General features: G+C 37.8%; 2 protein-coding genes across 7 annotated transcripts in view; one reads left to right on the forward strand and one right to left on the reverse strand.

Moving 5' to 3' along the window:
• LOC127831478 (battenin-like) overlaps nt 1-4,880 on the forward strand; it is a 37,664-nt gene extending 32,784 nt beyond the window's left edge. For all 6 annotated transcript variants that reach the window (XM_052356464.1, XM_052356470.1, XM_052356477.1 and 3 more), the window contains exons 13-14: nt 2,261-2,426; nt 3,084-4,880. In XM_052356464.1, the coding sequence (XP_052212424.1) occupies nt 2,261-2,426; nt 3,084-3,145 (228 nt within the window). In that variant the 3' untranslated portion in view covers nt 3,146-4,880. The remainder of the gene's footprint in view (nt 1-2,260; nt 2,427-3,083) is intronic.
• Nucleotides 4,881-6,836: 1,956 nt separating this feature from the next.
• Nucleotides 6,837-11,002, reverse strand: LOC127831519 (glycoprotein 3-alpha-L-fucosyltransferase A-like). Its single transcript, XM_052356506.1, is given in 5 exon segments — nt 6,837-7,277; nt 7,747-7,987; nt 7,990-8,064; nt 8,067-8,163; nt 10,661-11,002. Coding segments are annotated over 5 exon segments (1,140 nt in total). The 3' UTR covers nt 6,837-6,892.
• Nucleotides 11,003-18,964: the final 7,962 nt, after the last annotated feature.

The raw sequence follows: 18,964 nt of genomic DNA on the forward strand, positions 1-18,964 counted from the left end.
TTGAGCCTAATTGGGTGTCTGAGGAGAGTGTTTGAGCCTTATTAGGTGTCTGAGGAGAGGGTTTGAGCCTTATTGGGTATCTGAGGAAAGGGGTTGAGCCTTATTGGGTATCTGAGGAGAGGGTTTGAGCCTTATTGGGTATCTGAGGAGAGGGTTTGAGCCTTATTGGGTGTCTGAGGCGAGGCTTTGAGCCTTATTGGGTGTCTGAAGGGAGGGTTTGAGCCTTATTGGGTGTCTAAGGAGAGGGTTTGAGCCTTATTGGGTGTCTGAGGAGTGGGTTTGAGCCTTATTGGGTGTCTGAAGGGAGGGTTTGAGCCTTATTGGGTGTCTGAAGGGAGGGTTTGAGCCTTATTGATGTCTGAAGTGAGGGTTTGAGCCTTATTGGGTATCTGAGGAAAGGGTTTGAGCCTTATTGGGTATCTGAGGAAAGGGTTTGAGCCTTATTGGGTATCTGAGGAGAGGGTTTGAGCCTTATTGGGTATCTGAGGAGAGGGTTTGAGTCTTATTGGGTATCTGAGGAGAGGGTTAGAGTCTTATTGGGTATCTGAGGAGAGGGTTTGAGCCTTATTGGGTGTCTGAGGAGAGGGTTTGAGCCTTATTGGGTATCTGAGGAGAGGGTTTGAGCCTTATTGAGGAGAGGGTTTGAGCCTTATTGGGTGTCTGAGGAGAGGGTTTGAGCCTTATTGGGTATCTGAGGAGAGGGTTTGAGCCTTATTGGGTGTCTGAGGAGAGGGTTTGAGCCTTATTGGGTATCTGAGGAGAGGGATCAGTGTTGGGTATCTGAGGAGAGGGATCAGTGTTGGGTATCTGAGGAGAGGTATCGGTGTTGGGTATCTGAGGAGAGGGTATCAGTGTTGGGTATCTGAGGAGAGGGTATCAGAGTTGGGTATCTGAGGAGAGGGTATCAGTGTTGGGTATCTGAGAAGAGGGATCAGTGTTGGGTATCTGAGGAGAGGGTTTGAGCCTTATTGGGTATCTGAGGAGAGGGATCAGTGTTGGGTATCTGAGGAAAGGTATCAGTGTTGGGTATCTGAGGAGAGGGATCAGTGTTGGGTATCTGAGGAGAGGGTATCTGTGTTGGGTATCTGAGGAGAGGGATCAGTGTTGGGTATCTGAGGAGAGGGTATGCAGTGTTGGGTATCTGAGGAAAGGGTATCAGTGTTGGGTATCTGAGGAGAGGGATCAGTGTTGGGTATCTGAGGAGAGGGTATCAGTGTTGGGTATCTGAGGAGAGGGTATCAGTGTTGGGTATCTGAGGAGAGGGATCAGTGTTGGGTATCTGAGGAGAGGGTATCAGTGTTGGGTATCTGAGGAGAGGGATCAGTGTTGGGTATATGAGGAGAGGGTATCAGTGTTGGGTATCTGAGGAGAGGGTATCAGTGTTGGGTATCTGAGGCGAGGGATCAGTGTTGGTTATCTGAGGAGAGGGTATCAGTGGTGGGTATCTGAGGAGAGGGTATCAGTGTTGGGTATCTGAGGAGAGGGATCAGTGTTGGGTATCTGAGGAGAGGGACCAGTGTTGGGTATCTGAGGAGAGGGATCATGTTGGGTATCTGAGGAGAGGGTATGCAGTGTTGGGTATCTGAGGAGAGGGTATCAGTGTTGGGTATCTGAGGAAAGGGACCAATGTTGGGTATCTGAGGAGAGGGTTTGAGCCTTATTGGGTATCTGAGGAGAGGGTTTGAGCCTTATTGGGTATCTGAGGAGAGGGTTTGAGCCTTATTGGGTATCTGAGGAGAGGGTTTGAGCCATTTTGGGTGTCTGAGGAGAGGGTTTGAGCTTTATTGGGTGTCTGAAGGGAGGGTTTTAGCCTTATTGGGTGTCTGAGGAGAGGGTTTGAGCCTTATTGGGTGTCTGAGGAGAGGGTTTGAGCCTTATTGGGTGTCTGAAGGGAGGGTTTGAGCCTTATTGATGTCTGAAGGGAGGGTTTGAGAGGAAAGGGTATCAGTGTTGGGTATCTGAGGAGAGGGCATCAGTGTTGGGTATCTGAGGAGAGGGTATCAGTGTTGGGTATCTGAGGAGAGGGTTTGAGCCTTATTCTGGGAACACTGGGCTTGATGCATTGGCTTAACCTTCCATCCCAGATTAGCCTGTGCAGTCAGCATTTTTCACATAGACACGATTAGACAGGAAAGAAATTATTATAAACAACAAATTTAGTTCTAGCGGAATATGTTATCCTAGATAAGCCTGTGTGGTCTGCACAGGCTAATCTCGGAGGACACTGCACACATGCATGACTTTGGGTGCCACATTTCAGTACAAGTTCTTACCTGTGTGGAGCCTGCCCGCCCTGATGATCTACGTTGGGCTCCTGGGCGGAGCATCCTATGTGAACATCTTCTACTGGCTGCTCAATGACCCCAAGTACCCAGATCAGGACCGAGAACTCTGCATCAACATCGCTGCCATATTTATAACTGTCGGTATGGACTCTTTTAAATTTATACTAGTAGAAGAAAATCATGAGTTTTATGTTTGGTTTACTTGTATTGCTATGTTTGTCCTTTTTATTGCTAAAATCGGATTATGATAAGAATGCTAGGCTTGAATAATTTAAATACTATGTTTTTTCATCGTAACAATAATTTAACTGTCAGTAATATAAATAAAATTTATAAAGTGGAGTCAGACTCCTGAGTGTTAGTGGAGTCAGACCCCTGAGTGTTAGTGGAGTCAGACCCCTGAGTGTTAGTGGAGTCAGACCCCTGAGTGTTAGTGGAGTCAGACCCCTGAGTGTTAGTGGAGTCAGACCCCTGAGTGTTCAGCAAGTCATGATTGATGGTCTTGGTTGTTATTTCCAGAGCTCCTAAAAGATTGCTTAATTTTTGTTGAACTTGAGTGATAATTTCACATCAAAGTTGAACTAAGAAAGCCCATGTTTTCTACTTGCGAAAGTGAAAAAATATTTACCATTTTGCCAACTGTCAATTGTTTTAGGCATTTAAATGTAAAAAGACATTAAAACATGAAATAGCCAGAGACCTAAGAAATATAATGTATTAAGGGAATTTCTGCAAGTTTTCCTTTAGGAATATGGGCCCTAAACTGAAGAATTTATGGAAAGTTTCAACCCTTTTCAGGGATCATATCTGGTACAGTCTTTGAGACGCTTTTGTTTTCCACATGGCTGAAGGACGACTAGCCGGGACTAGCCGTTGGAAGAGGCCCTTGCTCAGGGCATGGGTCACTGGTGGAAACATGGCATGACTGTTGTAACCTCGCTGGGTCACTGGTGGACACATGGCATGACTGTTGTAACCTGGGTCACTGATAGACACATTGCATGACTGTTGTAACCTCGCTCTGGGAAAACAGAGCTTAATGTTTGTGTGTATTGCAAAAGCTGATCTGGGACAACACTTTCTGTCTAAACTGGATTTTGGTGTAAAAGAGATATCCTTTAAACAAAAAAATTCATAAAGGCGGAAATTGTTGTTTCTGATTACCGTGTGCTCACTGCACAGGCTGATCAATGATGACACTTTACGCACATTATTAAGCCCAGTTATCCCAAAACAAAGCTTATTATGTGTGATGTTTTTAACTTTATAAATTTCTGTGATAATTTGAGAAATCCCTCGCCCATCCCGTATTTGAAGTATACACCAAGAAAGTGTAGATGAGAATAGGCTTTAATTTGTGATATCATCAAGAGAAATATATTTTATGAAAAGGTTTATATATTTATTGGTTATTTGTTATTGATTTCTTTGCATTCATTTTGTTATGAAAACAATATATGTTTTTAAACTTTTTTAAACTTTGTCATTTACATTTTAGCTTTTGAATTGTCATTATTCAAGTACATCTTATGATATAGTCATTGACAAGTTTATCGGATGTCATAATTGTTAATACAGTAGAATTGCAATAACTTGAGCTGGCGATTTCTCAAAAACTGGCAATAACTTGAGCTTTAAAGGCAGTCCCTAACATTTTCCTTTAATTTCTAAATAAAAATACCCGCAATAACTCAAACATGCGATTTTCGATAACTCGAGGATGTGTGCTGGTCCCTGAAAGGCATTTCACACCTAATTAACAAGCAATTATTCGAAGACACGTCCTCGTCTGATTGATGCTTAAAATATTTGAGTTGTGAAAACAGCGCAATCAAGCAGACAAAAGACGCTTGATTAGGTGTGAAGTTAGTCGCAGTTTGAGAAACACTGCAAATTGTCATCCTTTGAGATGCAGATAAAAGCTACACAGTTTTAATGATTATTCAATAAATACCAGCAATCGATAATTATGATAAAATGTATGGTATAAAAGAGAGCGTAGCAGATAATACATCGGAATCCATGTGGTGATCATGTTGAATTGCGTGTTTTTTTTCATGCCCATGTACGTACATTGTAAAGGAAGCGTTTGCGGTCAGAAGTTAAGCATTACCAACCAAAACAGTGAAAACAATACCATGGCTTACTCGAAACCTGCGATAACTTGAGCATTGTGGTCAGTCCCGTGCGACCTCGAGTTATTGCAGTTTTACTGTAAATATATTTTTGAAATAATTTATTAAAACTGAATGACAAAGTGGCTTTCAAATAAATGCAATATTAAGTGTTTTTTGTATTATTGGACTGATATATGTATAGCAACATTGAATGTTTTCACTGTACAATCACAATTAAAGCAAATTGTACACTGACCACTTTATTAATGTTTAAATGTGATATGAGCAAGATAAAAAAACTATATATAATAAGATTTATAATTGATATAATTTATCAGCATTACAAGATAAGTCAAATATAAAAAACCATGCACAATTTCAGCCCAATTGTTCATTCTTATTTTGCAAACACGTGCAATATTGTTAGATGTAAAATCATTATGTATTCATGTAAAAAGAAATACATGTATAAATATTATCTCAGCCTGGTTGTCTATTTTAAACACCTATCCCACGATTTGCCAACATGCTCGTTTGATTCTTAACTGCAACGCACGGACTACGTAATGTGAGCGCATACAAGCCTTGTTTTCTTATTGCTATATGAGCCTTGCTCTGGGAATACGGGGCTTAATGTATCAACAGTATGTGCTTCATTTCCAGAATAGCATGTGCAGTCTGCACTTGTTAAACAGGGATCACACTTTCCATATTGACTTGTTTTTAGCTCACCTGAGCACAATGTGCTCATGGTGAGCTTTTGTGATCGCTTTTTGTCTGTTGTGCATTGTGCCCCGCCAACATTTGCCTTGTTAACTCTCAAGAGGCCACATTTATTGTCCAATCTTCATGAAATTTGGTCAGAAGATTGGTCTCAATGATATCTTGGATGAGTTCGAAAATGGTTACGTTTGCTTAGAGACCACATTTAATTTCAGATCTTCATGAAACTTTCTCAGAAGATTTGTCCCGATGATATCTTAGATGAGTTCAGAAATGGTAACCTTTGCGTGAAAAACATGGCTGCCAAGGGGCGGGGCATTTTTCCTTATATGGCTATAGTAAAATCTTGTTAACACTCTAGAGGCCACATTTATTGTCCATTCTTCATGAAAATTGGTCAGAAGATTCATCCCAATAATATCTTGGACAAGCTCGAAAATGATGTCAGTTGGTTGAAAAACATGGCCGCCAGGGGGCGGGGCATTTTTCCTTATAAAGCTATAGTGAAACCTTGTTAACACTCTAGAGGCCACATTTATTTTCCGATCTTCATGAAACTTGGTCAGAAGATTTGTCCAAATAATATCTTGGATGAGTTTGAAAATGGTAACCTTTGCTTGAAAAACATGGCTGCCAAGGGGCGGGGCATTTTTCCTTATATGGCTATAGTAAAATCTTGTTAAAACTCTAGAGGCAATATTTATAATCCGATCTTCATGAAACTCAGTCAGAAGATTCATCCCAAATATATCTTCGACGAGTTCAAAAATGATGCCGGTTGATTGAAAAACATGGCCACCTTGGAAACGGGGTATTTTTCCTTATATGGCTGTAATAAAACTTTGCTAACACTCTAGAGGTCACATTTATTTTCCGCTAATCATAAAAAACTTGGTCAGAAGATTTGTCCCAATGATATCTTGGATGAGTTCGAAAATGGTTTTGGTTGCTTTAAAAACATGGCCACTAGGGGTGGGGTATTTTTCCTTAAATGGCTATATATGGCTTTAGTAAAATCTTGTGAACACTCTAGAGGCCACATTTATTGTCCAATCTTCATGAAATTTTTCAGAAGATAGGTTTCAATGATATCTTGGTTGAGTAAGAAAATAAATATGTTTGCCTGAAAAACATGGCTTCCAAGGAGCGGGGCATTTTTCCTTATATGGCTATAGTAAAACCTTGTTTACACTCTAGAGGCCACATTTATTTTCCGATCTTCATGAAACTTGGTCAGAAGATTTGTCCCAATAATAACTTGTTATCTCAGGTGAGCGACTTTGGGCCTTTCAGGCCCTCTTGTTTGTAATTTAGGCGAAAAGTTTGGTCCCTGATTAGCCTGTGCGGACTTCACAAGTCAATCAGGGACTTCACTTTCCTCTTCAACTGGATCTTCGCTAAGATGAGACTTTCTTTATGCGAAATATACCAACCGTCCCTGAGCGTGTGTGGACTGCACAGGCTAATCTAGGACGACACTACGCACATGCATTAAGCCCATTTTTATAAAAGCGCGGCTAATGTTTCCTGGTTTAAGGCCTTAGCCCGCTATGTCACTATAGTTTATAAACTAGGCAGTTAACTAAACAACGGCGACGGATTGATGCCAACCAATTAATTTCTTAATAATTTGTTTTTTTATGTTACCAGGCCGGTATTCGATAACTCATGGTTTTGAGTCAAAATACATATGGCCAATACAACAAATCCGGATGCTCGGTCTTGACATTTGACTACAACTTTTAAAATATTTTGTTGTCAATCTCACTAGGTTAATAAATTTGAAACCAGTTCAAACCCCGTCGCACTTAAAAGATGTTTGTTTTTTTTCACGTCTTTCCACCGTTGTCGTCCGATGCACACGTTTGGGCCACGCCACCACGTGTCAAGGTCATCGTACACGTGGCGAGCACGTGACTGGTCGTGTAGCAATGCGCAGACACGGCACCAGAAGAACGTGTTTATGAACCGCCCGGTACCCTTCCACTCGAAGTATTTGTTATAAAGGTAATCGTTCGTGTCCAGCGTGTGAAGGTATTCCGCGAGCTTCTCGGGGGACTCGAAGTCATCCACGTGGATGAAGGAATGATGCGGAGCCGCATGTGCGTAGTCGTTGGGGGAAGCACCCATGACGATTGGAATGATGTCATTTCTATTTTTAGAAAAATGAAGGAATAAATAATTGAGATAAAGTATTATAATAAGCAATATCAATATTTAGACTTTAACTAATTACTTTTTGTCCACAATATATTGGACTTGGCTTCAAACGATATGCAAAATTCATTATTCATTATTTTCAACTATTTCAGTATTCATTTTTAAGAATACCGGTAACTTATTTAAAAAATGCAATTTGTATTAGTATTTATAAAGGGAATCTTTTAATCTGGTCTAACTTGATAACTTTGAATTACTTGTTATAAGAAACAATAAACGTGTGTAATCGACGCATGCTTTAAAGTTTAAACATATCTAAATTGTATTCGCTAGTCGAAATAAACCAGCCCCGAGCTATAAAACACTCCGATACGCTTTGAGCTGTACTCATAAAAGCTCAAAGCATTCAAGAAAAAAATATACTAAATGTCTACTGAACTAGACTTAATGCGAGCGCTTACTGCAAACCAGTGACGAAAAATTTCTCAGTGATGTAATCAACGCAGTTCGAGTTCTCGAAAGCCAGGTAAAACTTATAATCCTTGTTTAGCATATCGAAACACCGTCTCTCGCCTCGGGGGCATTCCAGTTTCCCACAAGCGCCGTAAATGTCCACGTCGATGAATTTCGACAATTTCATGGCATAGTCCAGGCGACTATTTCTCGCCATGCATCGAGAAACGAACCAAGCGACTTTCTTGTTTTCCCCGCCGCGTAACTTCGGTTTTGCGGAAGTGTTCGGATATTATCGTTGAATAGTACAAATTTCTCGTAACGTCCGAATCGTGTCGGTAGGTGGCAGTCCAATTGAAGGTGTTGTTAAAGTTCTGAAGCGATGCTGTGTGGTAGGGCGATTCTAGCATAAACAGAATCCAGATCTGGAAAAATGAGACTTTGTAAGAACTTGAACTTAATCGTTTTCTCTTTTACATTTTGATCCAAGTTAATATGATTGTTCACTCACTTATGATGTTAACACGTGAGCCTTTTATTCGTTATTTGAGTCGAAGAAAATTCATTGGTCAGAAGATTCATCCCGATAATATCTTGGACGAGTTCAAAAATGATGCCGGTTGGTTGAAAAACATGGCTGCCAGGGGGCGGGCATTTTTCCTTATATGGCTATAGTAAAACCTTGTTAACACTCTAGAGGCCAAATTTATTTGCCAATCTTCATGAAACTTGGTCAGAAGATTTGTCCCAATAATATCTTGTTATCTCAGGTGAGCGACTTTGGGCCTTTAAGGCCCTCTTGTATAAGAATAACGACCATCGTGCCTAGACGAGATGTCGCGCACAATAACCAGACGTCTACGTCTAAGTTCAAAACAAGAGATCAAGGTCTGAGGTTATGTTAAGAAATTAAACCTCCTTTTCCGGACTGTAAAATGTTCTAGATTATCAAATACTTTTATTTGTTACGAAGTGCTTGTCAATGTATCGATTCAATGTCATTAATTGATAGTATCTTAACATTTTCTTCAAAAGCTGTACTGACGGCAGTTTCTCTGTGACAACGGCAACTGTGTTATTTTGTGTGTGTATTTTTAGCTCACCTAAGCACAACGTGCTCAATGGTGAGTTTTTGTGATAGCATTTTGCTTGTCGTCCGATGTGCGTCGTCAACATTTGCCTTGTTAACACTCTAGAGGCCACATGTATGGCCAGATCTTCACGAAACTTGGTCAGAAGATTTGTCTAAATGATGTCTTGGTCGATTTCCAAAATGGTTCCGGTTGGTTGAAAAACATGGTCGCCAGGGGCAGTGCAATTTTCCATATATGGCTATAGTAAAACCTTGTTAACTCTCTAAATGTCACATTTATATTCCAATTGTCATGAAACTTAGTCAGAACATTCGTTCTTATGATATAGTGGATGAGTTCGAAAATTGGTTAGGTCTGTTGAAAAAAAGGCTGCCAGGGGACGTGGCATTTTTGTTAATGGCTATAGTAAAACCTTGTTAACATTCTATATGCCACATTTATTGTCCGATCTTCATGAAACTTGGGAAGATTTTTCCCAATGATATCTTGGACGAGCTCGAAAATGGTTCTGATTTGTTGAAAAACATTAGCACAAGGTGCGGGGCATTTTTCTTTGTATGGCTATAGTAAAACTTTGTTAACACTCTATTAAACACATTTATCGTCCAATCTTTATGAAACGTGGTCAGAATTTTTGTTTTAATGATATCTTGGATAGGGCCAAAAATGGTTCCGGTCTGTTGAAAAACATGACCGCCAGGGGGCGGGGCATTTATCCTTATATGGCTATAGTAAAACCTTGTTAACACTTGAGATGTCACATGTATTGTTCAATCTTGATGAAACTTGGTCAGAACATTTGTTCTCATGATATCTTAGGCTGCACAGAACAGGCCAGTTCCTTTGTATCTCATGTGAGCAACTTTGGGCCTTTCAGGCCCTCTTTTTATTAATTCTATTGTAAGTCCCTTACCAGTGAAACCGTAAGAGACTTTAGGTTTACCCCTGGTTCGTCCGTCCGTCTGTTTGCGTGTCTGACCAAATCCTGATCCTTCGAAAACAGAACTTAGTGATAACTGTCCATGACTGAAAAAGTGTTGAAGCAAGGTCGATGAAACTCGTTTTGTGGATATAGTGCCGTATGGGAAATAAGCATGTTATTTAAGATTTTTCGTCCAACGAAAATTACGGTTGTTATGGTTACAAAAGTATGAGAAAACTTTCTGAAAAGTCTGGATCCTGCGTTAACGTATTGTACTTCTCAATTTTTTTTTTAATGAAACTAGGTATGGGCCGTATGGTGAATATGCACGTTATTTTTTCTGTTCTTGTTCGACAAAAGTTGTTGTTGCGATGGTTACAGAAATAAGTCACAACTAAATTCTGGATCATACGAAAACTGAAAAAGTTTGTAGGTAGGTTGATGAAATACGGATCGTTGATATACAACAATATGGGCAATATGTTCGTGACTTTATTTTTTTAAGTGGTTTCTATGGTCACAGCAATGAGTGGAGACTAAAATCATGATCTTGCGACAAGTTAAAAGGTATGCTACCTTGCTCCAACAACGTTATCCCCATAGGGGACGGCTGTTTTGTATGAACAAAGCTCTTGTCTACTATATGTTTTACACCAATAGCATTATAAATAAATAAATTAAAGTAGAGACTAAAGACCACATTCCTAAGTAATCCACTGTTACGTCACTGCGTATACAATAGTTATCCTTTAAATGAGTTTAGATCAAAGCACAAGGCATTCTACGAACTCTACGAAACACGGAAACGCGTATTTCTGTACAATGAATATCAGTAGATAACGTGAATAAAACAAATAATGTTATTATTATAAAAAGTATTATATAAAACACATAAAATATATATACCTGTTTTATAGGACGCCCCTGCCAGCTTTGTGCGGGAACGTCTCGAAACAGGACGGCATCGGCGGAGTTCTGCGTCTTGGGGTCTGACGTCAGTTCGCACGTGTCCACGAGGCACTTTTGCTCACGGAACGTGTGACCACCTTTCTTGACGTCCCAGCTGCCGAAGCCGTGGTACAGGAGAATTTTCTTCGGAATGACGTCATCAGCGTTCTCTTCTCGAAGACTCACCCACCGCGGCTTGAAATTAAGCTGATTCACAATGCGGTCGCTTTCAGATAAGTTCCGGTCCGGCCAGATAACTGACCGCTCATATTGTCCCTTGCCTGGAACGGTGAATTCCATCTTGTCCGGCTGTCCTGCTGTCGTCCTCAGTATATTCTGGTCGCTTTCAGATAAATTCCAGTCCGGTCTCAGTATTTTTTGGTCGTCAGCGGCGATAGAGGATTTCGAGGGAGGAGCTTTCTCTCGGATTGGGTTTCTGTCGAAAACGCCACATGCGTAGGTTGCAAGTAGACATAGCACTATGCTTGCAAAAAAACGTAGCACTTTTCTGGCATGAAGACGTATTTTCTACTCAGTAAATACGTTTTGTTGTTATAAGTCATCGACTAAATAAGAATTTGTTACAGCTTATTCTATTTCATTTGTATTTTGTTTATTTCAAAACTAGAAATGCAGTTGAAATGTAAATATAAATGCCTAAATTAATTATGACGTTATTTGCATTTTCAGTTTTAATCCAATACACATTTGTGTCTGCTCTTCGGAAATTTTATTGATCCTAGTTTAGGGCTATTGTTAGCAAACTTTCATTGTTTAAGTGTCGATTGCATTGTTTAAGTGTCGATTGCATTGTTTAAAGAAAGTTGATATACTAACACGTATGTACACAAATGAACGTGGTCAAAATGTGATTAGTGCAAGTTAATCGTGTTACAAGATATAATACCCATGTTATATATTACAAATTGTAAAAGGCGTGTTTAAAAATGTAATTTTCTCGATATCTAATCTATATAATGTTTGTCTGACCAAGTATTGTAATTTTTCCCTGTATACATTAGATGGTATTAAAAACGGAAAATGTGTTAAAAGGCCCTTCTTACTCACATTCATTGAACGTATTTAATAAATACACTTTAATAAAAAACAATCGATTTTCTTTATTTATAGTTAAACAATATTACCTAATAACAATACGCCTCTTTGGTCTTGGCGTTCAACGGAGCGGAATTCGAAAATTCAAGCCTCGATCCGGGTACGTTTTTACACGGCCGTTAACCTACCTAGCAGATTGAAACTGATGAGCCGCGATTGCCTTTTTTTCTAAGAGAAAGGAATAGAGAGTAAGTGTATAATAAATCAAAGCCGTCTGACCCTTTATCTCTACAGTAGCGGCGGCTGACGTTTTATTTTTACAGTAGCGGCGGCTGACCCAATATCTCTACAGTAGCGGTGGTCGACCCTGCATCTCTACAGTAGCGGTGGCTGAACCATTATCGCTTAATTAGCGGCGGCTGACCCTTTATCTCTACAGTAGCGGCGGCTGACCTTTTATTCTTACAGTAACGGCGACTGACCCTTTATATATACAGAAGCGGCAGTTGACCCTTTATTTTTACAGTAGCGGTGGCTGAACCTTTATATATACGATGCTGTCCGGTAATCTTGCGCAGTTAAGGGTCAATTGGTTTAAAAACATGTTCTTTTATAAATTGACAACATAATATCTAAATTTATTATGGAAATAATAAATTGATGTGCTTATTAACGCAAAAATATCTGATTAATTCAGTGAAGAACTGTCCGATATGATTTCAAAACAAACATGACTCACCTCATTTTCAAATTATCACAGTGTCCGGTAATCTTGCGCACTTTCTGTAATGAAGCTCGTTTACATTCTATACATAAATGGTGACGTCACTACGTTATTGTCAGTAAGACCGGTGTGACACAATGGCTCGTTTAGGCAAAATTGTAGACATATGGTGTCCAATTATTGACAAAAAACATTCCAGAAAAATATTTTTAAAATCAGTTTGTAAAACCATTGAAATTAAATGTGGATTTCTAGTGCAGTTTTTGTTCACTACAAATCAACAAATAATATAGTCACTAGTAATAGTGTACAATTAATAAAAAAAAGTACCGGTATGCGTGAAAAAAAAAGTTTATGCATAACGGGTTTGATTGTATCACGATCATGCTTCCATAGTTTACAGAAAATATCAAAACTAGGCCATTGCGCATGCGGAGATCATACCAAATTGGTTTGACAGAATGGCGGGAAATAATGACTACGGGAAATAATGGACTATGTCGTTCTGATGCGATATATTTTCATGGCCAAAAATACCATAACTTATCGGATATTCTGCAATGGAATGCTAAATTACACGTTGGATTCATGAATTCTTATTTTAAAGTATGAAAACGCTAAAGACTGCAGGGAATGTGTGATTTATTTCGAATTTTTCGTAAGTGGGCCAGTGTTTACGATGTATAGGGATGACGCAACCGTCGTTTAAATGTAATGATCGAATTTTGTTTTGCAGTGAATACGTACCTTTTAAATCCGTGAATTATTAAAAATGTGAAATTCCATCTTGCATCACTAAAGAAAACCATTTGTCGTCTGCGAGATTCGCAAATGCGAAGTGCGCAAGATTACCGAACTTAACTGTACAGTAGCGGTGGCTGACCCTTTATCTCTACAGTAGCGGCGGCTTAACCTTCATCTCTACAGTAGCGGCGGCCGACCTTTCATTTTTACAGTAACGGCGGCTGACCCTTTATATATACGGTAGCGGCTGCTGACCTTTAATTTTTACAGTAGCGGCGGCTGACCCTTTATCTCTACAGTAGCGGCGGCTGACCCTTTATCTCTACAGTAGCGGCGGCTGACCCTTTATCTCTACAGTAGCGGCAGCTGATCCTTTATCTCTACAGTACCGGCGGCTGACCTTTTTATCTCTACAGTAGCGGCGACCGACCCTTTATTTAGTTATTAATCGGAAACGATTTTCACACTTATTGTGACAGTGACCTTGACTTTTGACCTAGTGATCTTAATTTCAATAGGGTCATTTACTGCCCAAGACCAATGCACATGTGAAATATCAAGCCAATCGGTCAATTCGTTGAAGAGTTATTGATTGGAAACGTACTGGTCTACTGACAGACCGACAGACAGACCAACTGACATCCAGCAAAGCAATATACCCCCTCTTCTTCGAAGGGAGTGGCATAATAATAATAAATAATAATAATTTTTAAAATAGAAGTAATAATAATAGTTATTATAAAACAATTATCATAAGCACAGGTGGCTAGCGTGTGGCTATGATATTAATTAGTGAAAACATCATTTTGAATGATAAATAATCATATTATAACGAAAAATTAACTTTTGTGGAAAAAAATATTTCACTATCAAATATATACAAAACAAAACGAGGTGCATCGCTTTGAACAGCCATATCTTCATCAATTGTGCAGCGATTTTCACGATCTCGGTCTTATTCAACGCAGAAATGAATTCCCTTTCTGGAAATGTATATGCAGGGGCGTCCCTATGGTTATTTCAGCTATACGCACGACCGAGCAGCGAAGCTGCGAGTGGGGGGTAGGTGCGGGAGGGGGTCTGCCCCTCTTGCTGCGGGGTTTGTGGGGTCTGCTCCAAGAAAATTTGGGATATTTCATTGCAGATGTTGCGTTTTGGTGTTATCTTTCAGCCACGTTTCGGCAATTGTATTCATCAATTTCTTGCTTGAAAAAAGACCAACAAAATAAATATTTCATTAAACATTGTCAACAGCAAATAAACTTTCGACCATACAAAAGTATAAAGTTAAGATAATTATATTTTTCCAATGATATTTAAAAGAAAAAATCTAGGAACTGAAAGGTTCTAGTGGGGACCGAACCGCTGCCCTTCAGGTCAATAATGGGCTATTATGCTAACCGATTGCGCTACAGCGGAAAGTACTGTGAAAGGTCATTGATTTTTAATATATAAACTAAATTGTGGAGAACAACTTCGAATAAAGATGCCCACGATAATTTGAATGACAATTAATGTGGGCATTCCCCATAATTCCATCATGATTGAACTTTTAGAAATATGAAAAATCAAAGAAAAGATAGATTTCAGGTATACATTTCAAAATCTAGAACGGGTAGATCTTGTTTGCTGGTTTACATAATTTTACCCCTAACCACCTTAGCCCTCACTTTTTATTGCATTTTTCGAATTTTAATAGTTTTCATTTTTTTAAGTTTGAAACTGAATTATACGCACGGGCGTACTGCCGTATGCCCAGGAACGCCCCTGATATGTGTTGCAATATTTTTACAAATGCTGGGTCAATTTTAAAGAAATAATACGAAACACAACTCGCATGCCCCAGTTGACACTGATCAGGCAGTATTTATATAAAAAAATCAGAAAAGTTAATTTTTCGTTATAATATGAGCATTTATCATTTTAAATGATGTTTTCACTAATCAATATCATAGCCACACGCTAACCACCTGTGATCATAAGCAGTAGTCGCATCAGCATCGTCGTCAAAGAAGTAGTTGATATTTGGTAATATTTTATATTCCTACTTCAATCATATGTTTTGTTTATTGAATTGTAATATCAGGATGGATAAAAAAATTGCATGTTAAAAACGCATTGTTATATATTTTACTTTATTTTCAGAGGCATTGTTTTATAACGAACATAATATAAAACAAACTACACAATATAGAAATTTCAAACATGATTTATTCAACAAGATAATAAAAAAAAATGGATAAGTGTTAACATAAATAATCTTTTTCCTGGAGTGCTTTATCGATTTGTACCTTACACATAATCAGTTAATTATTTATTTTAAATGGACTGTCAACCACCACGACGAAGAAAAGAAAAGTTCTCAAGTACCGTATTTTTTACAATTATTAGTTTATATTGATTAAAGTATCACGACTGGTATATTACATTACTGGAAAAAAGTTTTCAGTTTATTCGGTAATAAAATTTCGCGATGTGAAATTTAAAATTCTTCGCGAAAATAGGTAGACATACCCAGTAAAATTTATTACCGAATATACTGAATATCTGAAAACTTAACAACTTTTTTCAAGTAATGTAATATACCAGTCGTGAAATTTTAATCAGTATAAACTAATATTTGTGAAAAAATACGGTATTTTATATTTTTTTTTCGTCACTCGTGGTTAACAGTACCTTTAACAAATACAGCTGTACAATAATGTTCCAATCAATATCATACGTTTCTGTAACTCCGAACCAATTAGCATAATACATCGGTTTTCGAGAGCACATAATTGTGATGTCAGTACTTGCTATTATCACATGCCAAACCCTGCTTTCTAGATTTAGATTTAATAGTTTATTTACATCTCATCAACACAATATTACACATCGCAGAGTATTAATATATAATCATAAAACACATATGTTGCCGCTCAGCATTCTGAGCTATAAGAGGTGGTTGTGTTGTACAAATTATGTCATCCACTAAATAGCCCCAACATAGAGAGATGTTTACTGCTTGACACAACTTGCACAAAATACATAATAAAATCAGTATAAAACAATGCCAATACCTATTTACACATATTGCTAAGAGTAATTATTAATTTATTATTTTTATTTTCGTGAAGAACGATGACTTGTTACAATCCACCCATAGATATTGTATAAAACGTATACTAATTACCGAGTTTGATCAAATTGGCCATTGCCAAAAAAAAAAAAATAAAAAAAAAATAAAAATAAATAAAGAAAATAGCAGGTTTAACCAAGCAAATGGTATACTAGATCATGGCAAACAGATATACACAGGATCCAAAACATCATTTACCTAGAACATACCAGGGTGATAAGCAACTATAATTATTGTGAACTGACATCTAGTAAAGTTACAACAAACCAAATATAGATATTGAGTATGCCACGTCATCCTTCTCCACTATATTACATCTTTAGGTCTTATTTACATAGGTCTAATGTATTATAGTAAAATCAAATGTTAAGCAGTGGCACTTAACCATGCCATAGCTGGCCGAACAAAAAGAAAAAAAAACAAAAGAAAAAAGTAATAATAAAAAAAAAAAAACAATTAAGATCTTATTTACACATATACAAATTTCTTCTTTGTAAAATCAAATAGCAGGTTTTGGCACAAATTCTTATAAGTGACAAATTAGTGAATAAAATTGACATTTTATCAACAGAATGCAAACCCTGAAACTCAGGCACCATCAGAGGACCAGATAAGATGCGTATTTGCGTAAAATACGCACGAAAAAAAGAAAAATACGCATGACTTAAAATTTTGTTGAGTAAAAAAACTCCTGGCTAAATTCGGATTACGCATCGTGTCCAATTTCAATGCGTATTGGCCGTTTATACATGCACATAAATTCATCTAAACATGACTGGTTCACATCATTGTGTCCACACCGATTAAAACGTAATGAAATGACCATCTATGTATAGAGTGTGGTTCCCGACCTAATTTACTCCTCAGTCAGAACGGTATCATTTCATTTTGGCCCACGATAAAGGCCGATGTTGACACAACGGGCTCCCCGCTGAATTGTTGAGAATCGATATACGCTTATGGTGAAAACATTTGACATCACATTCGATATAACCCGAATTGCCCAACTTCAAGCATTTAAGTTTTGCTCTTCATCTCTTCATCTTTTGAACGGCACTATGGAAAAACCTTTTTCCTTCAAGCACTTTTTAAATGGCAGCCGAAATACACATATAATAAACACGTTTTGTAGGCCAAGCTTAGAAGATTTTGATCGTGGCTGTACAGTATGTGCTAAACAGTGGCTTGCGAAATCAAGACGGGAAATATATTAATGGCTGCTTATAAGACAAGGTAAAAAAACAGAGCAACTGTTTGATAAAACAAAAGTGATTGCTTTATTATGTACAAGACTGCTTGTTATTGCGAGTTAACACTACATGTACAATTTATTATTTATTCTGATCCTTTGGACATAAATACTCCTTAAAATTATCGGATTTTGATTTTTACTCATCAATTAAAAATTTCATGAGTGAAATACCCCTCGGCTGAAAAAATTATCTGGAGCTCTGGGCACCATAGAAATTGCCTTATCAATCAAATAAGATCTTATATCATCATATAATGAGCACTCTAACATGACATGTTTTTCATCTTCTAACACTTTACAAAAAGTGCATAAACGTTGATCTGTCGGTAACCCTTCATATCTACCAGTCTCAATTCTTATAGGAGCGACTCCACATCTAAATTTACAAAAAGATTAACGATGCTTCTATGTAATATAACCATTACATATATTTTTATCTTACACATGTTTAATGCACTTTTTAAGCGTTTTGATTGGCTTAGTTTTCGTTTATTGATCAATCGCATTTTGTTATTTTGCTGAAATGACGTTGCAACGTCAAATGACGTCACGAAATGTAAACAACATTCTGGATTTATCATTATGTTTGCGCAAATATTTATTTAATTTGCTCATTTAAAAGCATGTGATAAAAAAATCTGAAACTCGTTGTCATATCATACCATATTTTATTAAACTCTTGCTCGCTTACTAACAACATTCCTGAACTCGTTTAATAAAATATGGTATGGTATGACAACTCTTGTCAGATCCTATATTTATTAAATAATGTAAAACCTCAATTAAGTAGCGTTTATTGCAATCTTTTCGGCTAAGGTAATTATAACACAATGATTTTTTCTTTCCATTCAAAAGTAAAGGACGTCATATTTTGGTGCGAACTATTTGTTTTCAAATCAGTAGTTGTAGAACAAATTTTTTCTTGTGCAAATTCACTACGCATGCACAATTTGCATTCCTGGGTTTACCACGTGACGATGATGATCAATCTACTGGCGTTATTTATAGTTAACTGATAGTTACCTGGAAGACAATCCCAGTAAAACTTATTACCTAATATACTGAAAATCTGAAAACTTAACTTTGTTCAAGTAATGTTATATACCAGTCGTGATATTTTAATCAATATAAACTAATAATTTTAAAAAATACGGTATTTTAGAACTTTTCTTTTCTTCGTCGTGGTGGTTGACAGTCCCTTCAACGTGTTTCAGTAAGTTTCGAAAAAGTTAGCTAAAATAAGTAAAGCCATTACCATCCAATAGAAAACATTTTTTTTTTAAGTAAGCATACCGCGATCACCCACTATAAACAGCCCAGTTTCATTTTTTTTCATAGAGATGTGACGTCACTGCCTCTGTTGAACCT

The sequence above is a fragment of the Dreissena polymorpha genome, chromosome 1 (assembly GCF_020536995.1).
Source record: "Dreissena polymorpha isolate Duluth1 chromosome 1, UMN_Dpol_1.0, whole genome shotgun sequence".
NCBI classification, from domain to species: domain Eukaryota; kingdom Metazoa; phylum Mollusca; class Bivalvia; order Myida; family Dreissenidae; genus Dreissena; species Dreissena polymorpha.